The sequence below is a fragment of the Bos taurus genome, chromosome 7 (assembly GCF_002263795.3).
Source record: "Bos taurus isolate L1 Dominette 01449 registration number 42190680 breed Hereford chromosome 7, ARS-UCD2.0, whole genome shotgun sequence".
Taxonomy (NCBI): domain Eukaryota; kingdom Metazoa; phylum Chordata; class Mammalia; order Artiodactyla; family Bovidae; genus Bos; species Bos taurus.
Window position 1 is genome coordinate 107313427 of NC_037334.1, and position 15703 is coordinate 107329129.

Below are 15703 nucleotides of genomic sequence, written 5' to 3' on the forward strand. Positions count from 1 at the left end.
AAAAAACTTGCAACAATTTTCTCATACAGCCATACTCTTCTCACCAAGAAACAGAAAAAAATGCTGTACCTGTCTCCTCTGCCTCTTTTCAATTAATACAAGATATCATTACATATGAAGAGCAAAGTTACTGGGTCTTCATTTAAAAGTATTCCAAAGATTCTATTCAAAAGACAGAAGCCAATGATTCAACATTAAAACCTATGAGGAGGGCACGGCAACCCACTCCAGTATTCTTGCCTGGAGAATCCCCGTGGACAGAGGAGCCTGCAAAGAGTCGGTCATGACTGAGAGACTAAGCACAGAGCACACCGTCCAAGAATCGGAGCTACCGCTTCCAGACAGGAAGTATGCACTACAGAAAGCAAGCTCTACCTGAGTCCAGACGAGGACAGGAGCCCTTACTTTAGAAAGTACCAATTTAATTCAGAAATAAATAAAGCCTGGGGAAAATAGGACATGAGAGCCAACTGCCTGGATTTTAACCAGAGCTCAAGCCAAATTTAAAAACAAACTTACACATCCTACAAAAGCAGCATTTATAATTCCCTCAACACACAGGCATTAAATTACTCCTCTGAGCTGGGTTCTATGCGAGGTACCGGGGGCTGAGGTTGGGGCAGAGGGCCATAGACAAAGAGGCAGGTTCCCCTTACAAGGAGAGAGTCATGAGCAAAACATCACACAGCCACATAATGTCGTCTGCCGCCAGTCGACCGACGGGCTACGGATTCAGCCGACAGTGATGGGATACAGCACTCATTACAACCACCATTATTATTTCCTCTTTTCCTTAACAATAAAGGAATTCACATTCTTTTTAAGGCAAATTATTCGCAGTGCAACTAGAACTGTTAATGAAACAAGTCTCAATAACTTTTGAACTTCAGTCAGCAAGGAGTTATTTTATACAACCTTAAATTAAATATTTTATCAGTTGAGGAATGAGATACATAAAACCTTTCCGTCTTCATGAGGCAAAAAGGTTCAAGCTGAAAGTACTGTGTCATTCTTCATGTCGTCGTGTCTTCTTTTTTAATTTCTAAAAGGGCCATCATACAGAAAATGGCCCAGGCACATACATGTCAAGTCTGCCATTTTTAATTATTACCAGTCAAGTTCCAGCAATTTTTCCTCTGGTTAAACATGTGTGTACCTATCTTCTAAGATATTTCTTTACGCCACTGTTCATAAAATATTTTAGGCTGAAGCAAAATCTCTTGCACAAAATTAATAACTAATCACAGGAGATATTTATCATCTCAAGCCTTTTACAAGGAAATTGTCAGATTTAATCACCTTTCTCATATTTTCACTATTTACTGGGCTTCATTTATCATACATTTTAAAATTTTGACAACAGTGAGTTATTTTAATTACCATTTCTGGTTGGGGATTAAGAATAAGACAACTACTCAGGGAAGGGGAGGCAGGGCAGGAAGTCATATATTTGAACAGTCAATAAACTATTATCATTTTCATCAAGAGATGAAGATTTTGTTCAATGTTGGCAATTTTAAAATGGGTTTGAGGTTAGGAAGCCTCCCAATGCACAGCAGTGCATTCTTCATCATATAAATTGTGTCCATCCTTTCCCATAATTTGATCATGAATTCTGATTTCATAACATATAAAACATGATTTTTAATCCCACAAACTAACTGCTTAATATATACACTCACTTATCTTTATATTGCCTTAAAAACATAGAATCAGTAACAATATTTAAATAGCACATCCAGGAATACCAATAATATGATACTATAAAAGCTCTATTATTATTACTTACAAAAATGTTTACTTTTACATTATTATCACTCACTAGGAACCAAAGTAGAAATTAAAAATTACCACTGTATGTTGGAACTGTCATAAAAATTGACATTATTCCACAGGACAAAATAATGCAAACATGGAGAATCAATAAGACAAACTCATCTACGTCAAATCCAGCTTCCATCTCATCTTCAGAACTGGAGTTAAGTATCAAACCTGGCTGACACAGATAAGATACAGATGATCTCATACAGATTTTCCTTTCAAGTAACTGTACTAGGTTAAATGCTTTAGTGCTATATATTAATTAATATTTCCTGTAAGTGATATTCAATAATTAGAATTACTCAAAAAACCAATATCAGAACTGATATCCAGTATCACTACATACCAAACAATGAAAAAGTACCTTTAATTTGAATTTCATCTGAGGATAAATGCACACATCATTTCATCAGAGAAACTTTCTGTTCTATAGAAAAATATCATCAGCTATTTGAAAAATCACATAATACTGTACAGATTAGTTACGGCAGTTATTTTTTTACCAAAGGTACTAAAACATTCAATGAAGTTAACTTCCTTCTTTTTAACTCAGTAATATTTACTCCAAGTATATAGCACCTAGTATTCTCCTTTACTCTGCAACGATTAATTTATTACAACTGACAGAGAGCATCTATAGAAACTAAAATATTTGCAAAAATAAATGTGCATCAACACTTAAGTAAATATCTATTCTAAATTCATCTTGAAATTCTTTTCGGTATCAAATACGAGCCAGATGTGATATTAGACATAAAAATGAGCAACACTTTCTACTTTTCCTCAATAAAATTAGGAAGAAATTAAGAGCATTTGTAAATGGCATTGTTGGGGGAAAAAAATGTTTTTGTTACAAAATTTAGATGTTTAAAATCTATAGGTCTTAGTCAAACAAAGCTAGTGGAGGTGATGGAATTCCAGCTGAGCTATTTCAAATTCTAAAAGATGATGCTGTGAAAGTGCTGCACTCAATATGCCAGCAAATTTGGAAAACTCAACAGTGGCCACAGGACTGGAAAAGGTCAGTTTTCATTCCAATCCCAAAGAAAAGCAATGCCAAAGAATGCTCAGACTACTGCACAACTGCACGCGTTTCACATGGTAGCAAAGTGACGCTCAAAATCCTTCAAGCCAGGGTCCAACAGTACAAGAACGCCCACATGTACACGCTGGATTTAGGAAAGACAGAGGAACAAGAGACCAAATTGCCAACATCTGCTGGATCATAGAAAAAGCAAGAGAGTTCCAGAAAACCTCTGCTTCATTGACTACACTAAAGCCTTTCACTGTGTGGATCACAACAAACTATGGAAAATTCTTCAAGAGATGGGAATACCAGACCACCTGACCTGCCTCCTGCGAAATCTGTGCACAGGTCAAGAAGCAACAGTTAGAACCAGACATGGAACAACAGACTGGTTCCAAATCAGGAAAGGAGTATGTCAGCTGTATATTGTCACCCTGCTCATTCAACTTATATGCAGAGTACATCATAAGAAATCCCAGGCTGGATGAATCACAAACTGGAATCAAGATTTCCAGGAGAAAAATCAATAACCTCAGAGAAGCAAATGACACCACCATTATGGCAAAACTTGAAGAGGAACTAAAGAGCTTCTTGATGAAGGTGAAAAAGGAGGGTGAAAAAGCTGGCTTACAACTCAACATTCAGAAAACTACCATCATGCCATCTGGTTCCATCACTTCATGTCAAGTAAATGGGGAAACAATGGAAACATTGTGACTTTATATTTTCTTGGGCTCCAAAATCACTGCGGATGGTGACTGTACTCATGAAATTAAGACGCTTGCTCCTTAGAGAAAAGCTACCATTCAGGTATGACCTAGATCAAATCCCTTATGATTATACAGTGGAAGTGAGAAATAGATTTAAGGGCCTAGATCTGATAGATAGAATGCCTGATGAACTATGGAATGAGGTTCGTGACATTGTACAGGAGACAGGGATCAAGACCATCCCCATGGAAAAGAAATGCAAAAAAGCACAACAGCTGTCTGGGGAGGCCTTACAAAGAGCTGTGAAAAGAAGAGAAGTGAAAAGCAAAGGAGAAAAGGAAAGATATAAACATCTGAATGCAGAGTTCCAAAGAATAGCAAGAAGAGATAAGAAAGCCTTCTTCAGCGATCAATGCAAAGAAACAGAGGAAAACAACAAAATGGGAAAGACTAGGGATCTCTTCAAGAAAATCAGAGATACCAAAGGAACATTTCATGCAAAGACGGGCTCAATAAAGGACAGAAATGGTATGGACCTAACAGAAGCAGAAGATATTAAGAAGAGATGGCAAGAATACACAGAAGAACTGTACAAAACAGATCTTCACGACCCAGATAATCACAATGGTGTGATCACTGACCTAGAGCCAGACATTCTGGAATGTGAAGTCAAGTGGGCCTTAGAAAGCATCACTACGAACAAAGCTACTGGAGGTGATGGAATTCCAGTTGAGCTCTTTCAAATCCTGAAAGATGATGCTGTGAAAGTGCTGCACTCAATATGCCAGCAAATTTGGAAAACTCAGCAGTGGCCACAAACTGGAAAAGGTCAGTTTTCATTCCAATCCCAAAGAAAGGCAATGCCAAAGAATGCTCAAACTACCACACAATTGCACTCATCTCACACGCTAGTAAAGTAATGCTCAAAATTCTCCAAGCCAGGCTTTAGCAATATGTGAACCGTGAACTTCCTGATGTTCAAGCTGGTTTTAGAAAAGGCAAAGGAACCAAAGATCAAATTGCCAACATCCGCTGGATCATGGAAAAAGCAAGAGAGTTCCAGAAAAACATCTATTTCTGCTTTATTGACTATGCCAAAGCCTTTGACTGTGTGGATCACAATCTACTGTGGGAAATCCTGAAAGAGATGGGAATACCAGACCACCTGATTTGCCTCTTGAGAAATTTGTATGCAGGTCAGGAAGCAACAGTTAGAACTGGACATAGAACAACAGAATGGTTCCAAATAGGAAAAGGAGTACGTTAAGGCTATATATTGTCACCCTGTTTATTTAACTTCTATGCAGAGTACATCATGAGAAACGCTGGACTGGAAGAAACACAAGCTGGAATCAAGATTGCCGGGACAAATATCAATAACCTCAGATATGCAGACGATACCACCCTTATGGCAGAAAGTGAAGAGGAACTAAAAAGCCTCTTGATGAAAGTGAAAGTGGAGAGTGAAAAATTTGGCTTAAAGCTCAACATTCAGAAAACGAAGATCATGGCATCCGGTCCCACCATTTCATGGGAAATAGATGGGGAAACAGTGGAAACAGTGTCAGACTTTATTTTTCTGGGCTCCAAAATCACTACAGATGGTGACTGCAGCCATGAAATTAAAAGACACTTCCTCCTTGGAAGGAAAGTTATGACCAACCTAGATAGCATATTGAAAAGCAGAGACATTACTTTGCCAACAAAGGTCCGTCTAATCAAGGCTAAGGTTTTTCCTGTGGTCACGTATGGATGTGAGGGTTGGACTGTGAAGAAGGCTGAACACCGAAGAATTGATGCTTTTGAACTGTGGTGTTGGAGAAGACTCTTGAGAGTCCCTTGGACTGCAAGGAGATCCAACCAGTCCATTCTGAAGGAGATCAGCCCTGGGATTTCTTTGGAAGGAATGATGCTAAAGCTGAAACTCCAATACTTTGGCCACCTCATGCAAAGAGTTGACTCATTGGAAAAGACTCTGATGCTGGGAGGGATTGGGGGCAGGAGGAGAAGGGGACGACAGAGGATGAGATGGCTGGATGGCATCACTGATTCGATGGACGTGAGTCTGAGTGAACTCCGGGAGTTGGTGATGGACAGGGAGGCCTGGCATGCTGTGATTCATGGGGTCGCAAAGAGTTGGACATGACTGAGTGACTGATCTGATCTGATGACAAACCTAGAGAGTGTATTAAAAAGGAGAGCCATCACTTGGCAACACAGGTCTGTATATTCAAAACTATGGCTTTTCCAGTCGTCGTGTATGGTTTTGAGAGTTGGAACATAAAGAAGGCTGAGCACGTCAGAACTGATGCTTTCAAACTGTCATGCTGGAGAAGACTCTTTGAAAGTCCCTTGACAACAAGGAGATCAAGTCAGTCAATCCTAAAGGAAATCAACCCTGAATATTCACTGGAAGCAGAAAATCCATTCCTTTGGCCACCTGATGCGAGGAGCCGACTCACTGAAAAACACAGTGAGCTCCCATGAGGTCAGGAGGAGAAGGGGGTGACAGGATGAATTGGTTGGATGGCATCACCGACTCAACGAACATGAGTTTGAGCAAACTCTGGGAGATGGTGATGGACAGGGAAGCCTGGCGGGCTGCCGTCCATGGGCACAAAGAGAAGGACGTGACTGAAAGACTGAACAACAACAGGTTTTATCCGAAACTCTAACTTCTCAGATATCCCATAAGGAAAAGAAAAGGGAACACTCTACTGATGTTCAGAAAGATCAAGCATAGCCTGAAGATAGGATGACCACAGAAGTTGCCATCCAAAGCAGGACATGCGGATCGCAGAAGGGGCAGCAGCAGCATGAACAGGAACCTGACGACCCCCCAAAACCATGGGGAGGGGCGGAGACTGGCCTAAGCAAACCAGGACACAGGGCAGGAGGCCTGAGGCAGGCAGGGCGCCCCTCGTGGTCAGAGCTGGGGCTTTGGAGGCAGAAAAATGGGCTCCAAGTCTGTTTCCACCAGTTAGGAGTCGAGAGTGGTCTAATCTTCCTGGACCTTAGTCCCTTTGTTTAAGTGAGGCTAGTTTCTTCCTCAGGGTCGCAGAGGTTAAATGAAACACAGGTGTGAACACTTTGCACACTGTGCGGCACAGACAGCAGTAAACGGTAGCTGTCACTACCTGCTATTATTAACCTTGGTTCAGAAACAAAGGAGAGAAAGTGTCATACCCTTCAACTTTAGCAGCACCACAGAAAACAAGCGTGGTTGTAAAGAGAGGGTCTAATGGATAGGACACCAGAGGCCTCATTTTCAAAGATGGTCAGGGGACCTGAGGGCTTGTCAGGTGGCACCACTAGTAAAGAACCCACTTGCCAACGCATGAGACATAAGAGACGTGGGTTAGATCCCTGGGTCGGGAAGATCCCCTGGAGGAGGGCATGGCAACCCTCTCCAGGATTCTTTCCTGGAGAGTCCCATGGACAGAGGAGACTGGCAGACTACAGTCCACGGGGTCACAAAGAGCCGGTCACAACTGAGGTGACTCAACACACACGCATGCAAAGGGGACTGGAAGAACACTCACCCCAGCATCATTCTATTCTCCTAGGGATGGCCTTACAAGTGACCGTGACTATAAAAGAGAGGGTCAAATCTAAGCCAGCTTCAAACAAGTGTCACCAGCTCAGAAACACTCAGTTCTCTCCCTGCAGTTCTCCTGGAAGTCAGTAAAATACAGTTATTCATTTAAAAAAATCTGAATACATACAGAATATACTCAAAACTACGCAGTAAAATTAGAGAAATAAATAAAATTCAGTTTTAGTAAAAGTCCACCCAACCAGCCCAGCCACATTATTAGGCACCAAAGGTATGCAGACAGGCTCCTCTGCAGTCTCTGCAGGCTCCACAGTCTCTGAAGGCCACCGTGGAGCCACTTTGATGGGCAGCGCTATTTTTACTGCCTCTCGATTTCCAAGTTTTCGTGCTTTTATAGGAGAAAACTGTTCAAACTTCACACTTAGTACTCCAAGGTGAAAAGTATTTCTCTCCTCCAGACCACTTAACTTTAATAGAAAACAAAACATTCTCCGACTCAAATTCAACTATGCCTGCTGGATTTTAATGGATAGGTTTGTCCCCCGCTTGGGCAATCTTTAAACCTCTGTCTCTAGGAGAATTAAGTAATATTAGGGGATTGAAATGAAATAAAATTCTAAGTCCACTGTGACATGACATTCACAGGAAGATGGTAGATTATCCATCCAGTCCTCGAACACTTATAAAAACAATATATAGCATATGTTCACAAAACAATTCTTGGAAATAAAACACAATGGGCACTCAGCAAATATTTTATATCGCCAACACCTGCTCAAATCCTCTCTGAACTTTATTTCTAAATGTCACCGTTTTTTATTGAATCAACGGAAATTTGAAAGAAGAAACAGAATAAACATCCAGAGAAGATCAAGGGAGTTAGAAAAATCTTTATAGAAAGCCTCATTGAGTTTTACATGAGCCAGGGTGCTGTCAGTCTCCCTGAAAGGGGCGGTAGAGTAATCTGTCACTTCACGACTTCAATCTCAGAGTGCCTAAAAGACTAAAAAGGGCTCTGTGCGGAAAAAGAGAAGAGAAAAAGAGAAAGAAAAGAAAAGTCTTAAGGCTTTTCTAAATTTTATAAACAAAGGAATCGTGAATCAAATACTAAGCACTGCAAATAAATTCACTTTGAATCACAGACTTGAAGTTGGAGGTAGTTTAGTATACTAATTCAACTCTGTTATTCGGGAAACTGTAACACCCCTGTTAGAACTGTCAGTGGGAATGAGTTCTCTATTTTGGAAGGCAGTCAATGAAAACCAAGGTTTTAACTTATTTTAAGCTGAATTCTGTCTCCCTCTGTAACTTCAACCTGTTGGCCAAAGTTCTGAGGTCTGAAATAAGAAAGAACTAATTTAGGGAAACTAATTAACTCTCTATTATCTGTTAATATATTTTATCAGACTCAATTTAAAAAGAACTATTTGATTTAAAATGAGAAATCCTTACCTAAAAATCTTTATATTCTGAATTTCAATAAGGGAGAATTCAATTTGTAGACTAGGTGGGGACAGGTGGATATTATAAACTAGATCATGCTGGGTGAGAATAATGGAGAAATTGAAGAATGGCCGACGAGAAAAGCCCATTACTCATCCTGGAAAGATCGCTGACATGAGAAAATGTGGGTCCAGTGTTGCTAGATCTGCAACTTTCCCAAAAGAAGGCCCAAATTCAGATTTTTATGTGAACGACCCAATTTTTTAAAGTTGGCAACTTACTCAATTTTTTAAATATTGTATGGGCCAAACAAAACAGCTTTGTGGACTGGACTCAACTCTGGCTCGCCAATTTGCAATTTTAAAATGTTGTTATTTAAAAGTCTATTTAATGAGAAAACATTTATAGTTACTATTCTAAACACTAGTACATATAAAGAGAAACAGTAACATATTGCAAATGTTATTTTATACTTAAAAGAAACTGGTCACAACAATCTCAGATTTAAAACTCCTTAAATTTTAGGATGTTCACTGATGCAACAGCTCCCTTTACATAAATATAAGACTCATGCAGCAAATTACTCCTTAAAGAAAGTGTCCTATCTGTGTTCAACAGAGTCAATACATTCAATTTTGTTTTAAACTGCAAATTCAAAGAATACGTCTCTAGCTAGGTAAGAACCATTTAGTTCTTTTAAAAAGTCATGCAGCTTCTGGACTCTATACCAAACATAAAAAGAAAAAAAAAAAATAAAACAGTGAAGACCAAATTGCATGTGAAATAGCAAAACAATTATATCAAATACAAGTAAACATTCCAACAAACTTCCAGTCAGAGAGAGTACAGGAGAAATAATAACCAGATGTTTAATTTAAATCATCAATAGAAATAGTCAGTGTCCTCTTTTTATAAACCACTTGGATTTTATTTGTATTCAAAAGCAATGGTAAATGTCAAATGACTACTAGACCATCCTTCTGAATACAACAAAATATGCTGTTTAACTCTCTAAATACAAAAAGTGCTTTTTAAAAAACAAAGATAAAGAACAGCGTGTCTCAGTCACACAGATCAATTCAAGAACCACAAAATGCTAAAAGGTTCCGTGCGCTTAACAGTAAAGACCTTGAGTTACTAAATATTTTAAAATTTTGAACTTCGAAAACATTTATTGTTAAAATCTTTTAAAATCCAGGATAAATCTTATATCTAAAGATCTGAGAAGAGTATCAATCTTTATCTTCATGTGAAGAATTCATTATTAAAGCTAGCAGCATTAAACATAGATCCTTTTCATAGGCATTAGGTATAAAATAGTATCTAAAGGTTCTATTATAACTTTATTATGAAAGAAAATAATGAGATTTGTGTTTTTTTTAAACTAAGAATGTTACGTATTAAAAAAAAAGAATGTTATGTATAAATGTCAATTGTGTGTGAATTCCAACTATGAAATGGAAATTGACTCATTAGCCATTTGCTTTTTCTTGTTTGCCCCCATCCAATTTTTACTACAGTAAAGATGGAAAAAACACATCCAATCGGAAAAGTCAAAGAAAAATTAAACAAACGGGCTAAATTTAATAGGAATAGTATGACCTTCAGCAGAACAAAAGATGTTGAAAGGATTAAATGAGAACACGTGTAAAGTGCCTATCAATTACCTGGATGATAAAGGTTACTTTCCTTCCCTCTATCCTTACAAAGCTCACTATTATCTCACTCATTAAGTCTTATATCACCGAAAGAGGAAAGCCTTTGGGATCAGCAGGAACTCAGTGCCCCACAGTCTGAGGCACAGCACCAAGTATTTAGTAGGGGGTTAATAAATACTTCCTGATTTACTAGAGGATAATAATAATGAACAAATGTAAAACAGACACTAATTGATAGGCTAAATGCATTAGTGCATTCTAGTGTCCTCCATGGGAAAGGTTACTAACCCATCCCGGCTAAGTGCTGAAATTATAATTAAGTCTGACGGGAAGTCCTAGATTTATACCAATATAATTACAAATATTACTTAGCTTAGTGATAGAGTATGGCAAGAACAATGAGCTGACTAATTTAGATGACACTGCAAAGTGGGTTTTAATGTTTGAAACTCCTATTACAGTACACAGGATAAGTGCAAGTGGTGTAATTAAAACCTAAAAGAGTCTGATCTTTAAAACTCTACCGCTCAACCTCATTAAAATGCATGTTTTCTCAATTAATTCAAACTTTTCCATTAAAAACATAAAAATACCCTTTTATTCCTTGCAAATAAATCTCTACAGTACAGCATTTAGGATCAAACACCAAATAATCATTATAGTTAAATAGGAAAAAAAAAACAACTGAAATATTATGGAAAGGGATTTGAGCAGATGGAACCTAACAAAGGGAAGGAAAGGCAAGGTGAAGGCTGCTCTTTTTTTTCATGTGTAAATACCCAGTTATGACTACATAAGCATTTCAAGCACCAGAAGATGGGAAATCCTTGAGTATCTTTGTGTAAATGATACAAATCTAAGCAAAAGCAAAACCTGTTTACTGAGCAGATAACCCTTATGATCATATATGGACTGCATCTTACTTACCTTTGTAGGCTCCAAGTACTGAGTCTTCTCCATCGTTTTCATATCCATTTTGTGGCACAGTTTTCAGCTTTCAATCTGAAGCATTACTAAGAAGTTTACCTAAATATTAAGCTAATACTAAACACCTAAAACCACAGGATGACGTTTTTCATGTACTTCTTTTTATCAGTTGTTACGGAAAACATTTAAAAGATTATTTTAAAACTTGTCACATAACTGATCATGTGGAAGAATGTAGATTATAGAAAAGAATTTAATTTTTTAAATGTTCATCAATTTTCTTCAGATTTTGATACACATCACACAGTGACTATTATTCAGAAACAATAAACACCTTTTATAAATGATGGCCATGGACCAATTCTGGACTAGTAAATTTTTCAAGAAAAATGTTACTAAGAAAGAGCCAAGTCAAAAGCTACCACACGTAATTTAAAGGGCAAGGCTGGTAATTTACAGGAATGCCACTAGAATTTGCCATTTTTGGGGAAAATGGAGTCTACATGGTTTTACTGTTAAAAGGATAAAAGGAAATTAAAAATGAAAGGGGGAAATGTCTTAAATTTAAAGCATTATCTGACACAAACTTTACAAATCACTGCTCTGTTTTATAAAAAACATTTAAATCTAAATAGGTTCTAATTTTAGCTGAAATAGGGCTTCCTATTTTGAAAACAATATATTTTTGGTGGCCTTTTTTAAAACTTATTTATTCTTGAAAAGCTACTAAGCAAGAACTTTATCTCATGCCTATATTTAAGAACCCACCTAAACTAATCAGCAGTAGGACTCCCTGGTGGCTCAGATGGTAAAGAATCCATATGCAATGCAGGAGACGTGGGTTCCATTCCTGGGTCGGAAAGATCTCCTGAAGGAGGGAGGGCATGGCAACCCACCCAGTATTCTTGCCTGCAAAATCCCATGGACAGAGGAGCCTGGCAGGCTACATACAGTTCATGATGTGAAAAAGAGTTGGACAAGCATAGAATAAGCACAGAATAGTGGTACTCTGCAGTTGTTTTCACTACAAAGAAGTCTATTTTCAAGGGTTCTTGCATTTTTTTCCCCTCATGCAATATTTCAGAGAAAAATTGACCTATCCATTATCACTGTTTATTTTTAAAACTATTTTTAAAACATTTTTAAATGCTTATTTTTAAAACATTTTACACATCTTTACACTACGTATTAAACTATCCATCACATGACTTTAACATTCAAAACAAATTCTATTTATACAGAAAACAAAATGTCATCCTAGAGAAAAGATCTGAATGCATGATGTTTGAAATAGTTTCTCAGAACCATTTTCCTTGATAAATGAACAGTAAAATCAACCACAAAAAGTTGCAAAACTATTAAAGTGACAAATAAACAATATGTCTTGCATGAGTGACAAAGAGAAGATTCAACAGACTTTTAGGCAAACATATGAATCTTAACACATAAACTTTGCTGCAAATATAAGCAAGTGTGAGTCACTCAGTAGTGTCCAACTGTTTGCAACCCCATGGACTGTAGCCCACCAGACTCCTCTGTCCATGGAGTTCTCCAGGCAAGAATACCCACTCCAGGCAAGAGTGGGTAGCCATTTCCTACTTCACGCGATCTTCCACACCCAGGGATTGAATCTGGGTCTCCTCTTTCAGGCAGATTCTTTATTGTCCGAGCCATTAGGGAAGCCCCAAAACTGGATGGGTTAAAAGTATACTTCTAAATGTTTTTCAAAACTTAAAAATATCTATTTTAAAAGTCACAGCTATATCACATTTTCCTTAGAGTAGACATGCCTTATTACAATGATAATCAGTGCTTGGTACACAGAACACATGCTTCCCTTTGAAAAAGTATTTTTAAGATGTTAAGGTGGTTACCTGTCATTTATAATCCAGTTCAGGCAGAGATTGAGAGAGCTAAGATTTTTGCACCTCTTGACAATTTCCATCACGGTTTCATTATCCAGTTCAGTGATATGACGTAGGTCCAAGCTGGAAAGGTTTCTTAGCTAATGAGATAAATAAAATGAAAGATGAGAAAGATAAATACTACATCCTCAAAAACTATTAAGAACAGTTGATTACAGAATATCACTGCACTGAATAATAGACTATAGAATTATTAAACTAAATGGTTACATAATATTTTAATAATAAATAAGAAATGAGTCAGAAATCTAAGGTGAACAAATGAATGGCAATAAACATTAAAATCAAGCAGATTTTATTGAGGCATCATAAAAATCAAAAGTTAGCATTCTAATATGTGGGAAAGCTGTTAAGTCGATCACATTAATTACCTACAATTTGACAGGATTATTTTCTTTAACATTGATTTCATATATTTATCTTCATGATAATACCACTGTTGTACAGGTTTTCTTTTTTATAAAAGATAAAATAAGAACAAATTGTTAATCAGAGATATCTTGGTGATATTTTATCAAGGTGGATAAAGATGGCAGGCTCTTAATTATCTTCTTCAAATAAACTATATCTCAAATAAGCTGTTTTGCTTAATAACATGCAAAGAATTAATTTGGATGCATCTGGTAGACCCAATAACACCACTCCCTATGCTCTCATGTGCCAACTTATATGGCAAAAGAGATTTTGTGGATATGATTAAAGTTGCTGAGATAAAGTGCCTGTCCTGGATTATTCAGAGCAACAGAGAACCTCTCCCAGCTAAAGTCAGAGATGTGTTTGAAGAAGATGCAGGGGACATTTAAACTGTGAAAGGGGTTCCACCTGCCTTCTCTGGCTTTGCGTCTGGAGGAAGAGGGCCAAGGGCCAAGGAATGTGGGCAGCTTCTAGAGCTGCCGGCAAGACATCGGGACTTTCAGACCTACCAACTTAAGGAAGCGAATTTCCTCAAAAACCCGAAGGGATGAGAAAACATCTCTAAATTTCCCAGAAAGGAACACAGGCCAGATGATTCTAGTCTGATGGGACCTGTGTTGATCTTCTCACCAGTAAACCATGAGGTAACAGATCTGTGCTGTTTTAAGCTGCTGTGTGTGCGGTCAATTGTCACAGCAGCAGCAGGCATTTCCAGCGCCATCAGGGAGCCCTTCCAGTACAGGCCGGTCTACCCGAGGCCGCCCTAAGTCCTTCTGTAGGGGGAGCAAGTGATTCCTGATTTGCGGGCATAACCTGACTGCCAAAGGCCTCAAAAGTGAGTCAGGTGAGCTTCAAACCCAAGAGAAGACGCTGGTATCCCCGCTGCTGCAGGACAAAACACAAGGAACAGTCTACGGAGAACTTTCTGCAGTGACCGACGTGTTTTCTCTCTCTAGCGTCCAACACAGTAACCACTCGTCACACGAGGCCACTGAGTATCTGAAACGGGACCAGTATGTGGAAGGACCTGAATTTGTTATCTCATTTTGTGCTGTTTAGTTTACATCTAACATCTATTCTACGTCTGCGTGTGGGCTGGGGCTCCAGGGTTGGACAGAGCCGCTCTGGAAAGCCGGGCGGCGGGGGAAACCCTCCTTCCACCTCGGCTCTGAGAGAGGCCTCGCGCTGCTGCCGCTGCCGCCTGTCAGAGCCACGAGAAGCACAAGGAGCGAGGGGCGGCAAACATGGAAAGGGCCCCGGCTCCCAGAGAGGCCTCCTAGTACTCACCACTGACGGACGCCCGTCAGAGCCACCGGGAGCACGCGGAGCGAGGGGCGGGACACACGGAAAGGGCCCCGGCTCTCAGAGAGGCCTCGTAGTACCGCCGCTGACGCCCGTGAGAGGCACGGCGGACGAGCGGCGGGACACAGGGAAAGGGTCTCGGCTCTCAGAGAGGCCTCGTACTCTCACTGCTGGCGGACGCCCGTCAGCGCCGCCCGGAGCACGAAGAGCGAGGGGCGGGACACACGGAAAGTGCCCCCGCGGCAGGGGACACTTTCTCAGTGACTGCAGGCCTCTGTCACAAGGGCTCAACTCCGAGCGTTCAGAATGAGGTTTAGGAAAACCTCTCTGCAGCTGGCCTCTCAGAGATGTTCACAGAAGCCACCTGCAGGGTGGGGCTCAGGACACCACCAGAGAATGGAGGCAGGACCTGGAAAGGAGAAACGGTTCTCACAAAGCTCCTCCTCAAGCCATCACAGGCTTTGCCAACACCAGAACTGCACCAGTACTTGGCAAACAAAGCATAACGAAAGGGAACAGACTCACCTTTGTCAAAAACAGAAAACAAAACCCCAGACTGCTCTATCTCGGCACGTCCATACAGATGACCAGTCGGAACCGGGGCTGACTGTGGTCTCCCTTCCCCGAGAGCCTCCTCACTCACGGTCTGAAAACTGCAGCCAACACCACAGCCAGGGCCCGGACGGGGGGCCCGTGGGCTCTAACTTTATACCCGAAACATGGCCCTAGTCTTTACCTCTCCCCATAAATAAAGCAGGCTGGCATTAAACAAAACAATTTTTCTTCAGTAACAAAAGGAACGGTTAAAAAAAAAAAACCTACATAAAATACAAAATAGATAGCAATATAAGTTTCCATAATCTTCAGTTGTTGTTCACTTAGTCACTAAGTTGTGTCTGACTCTTTGTGACCCCATGGAC

At 39.5% G+C, this 15703-nt stretch overlaps 1 protein-coding gene across 1 annotated transcript in view; it reads right to left on the bottom strand.

Annotated features, from left to right (window-relative positions):
* The window catches only part of FBXL17 (F-box and leucine rich repeat protein 17), a 522649-nt gene that overhangs the window by 326753 nt on the left and 180193 nt on the right, over positions 1 to 15703 (bottom strand). The window contains exon 6 of the mRNA XM_024995338.2: positions 13017 to 13147. Coding sequence (XP_024851106.1) covers positions 13017 to 13147 — 131 coding nt within the window. The remainder of the gene's footprint in view (positions 1 to 13016; positions 13148 to 15703) is intronic.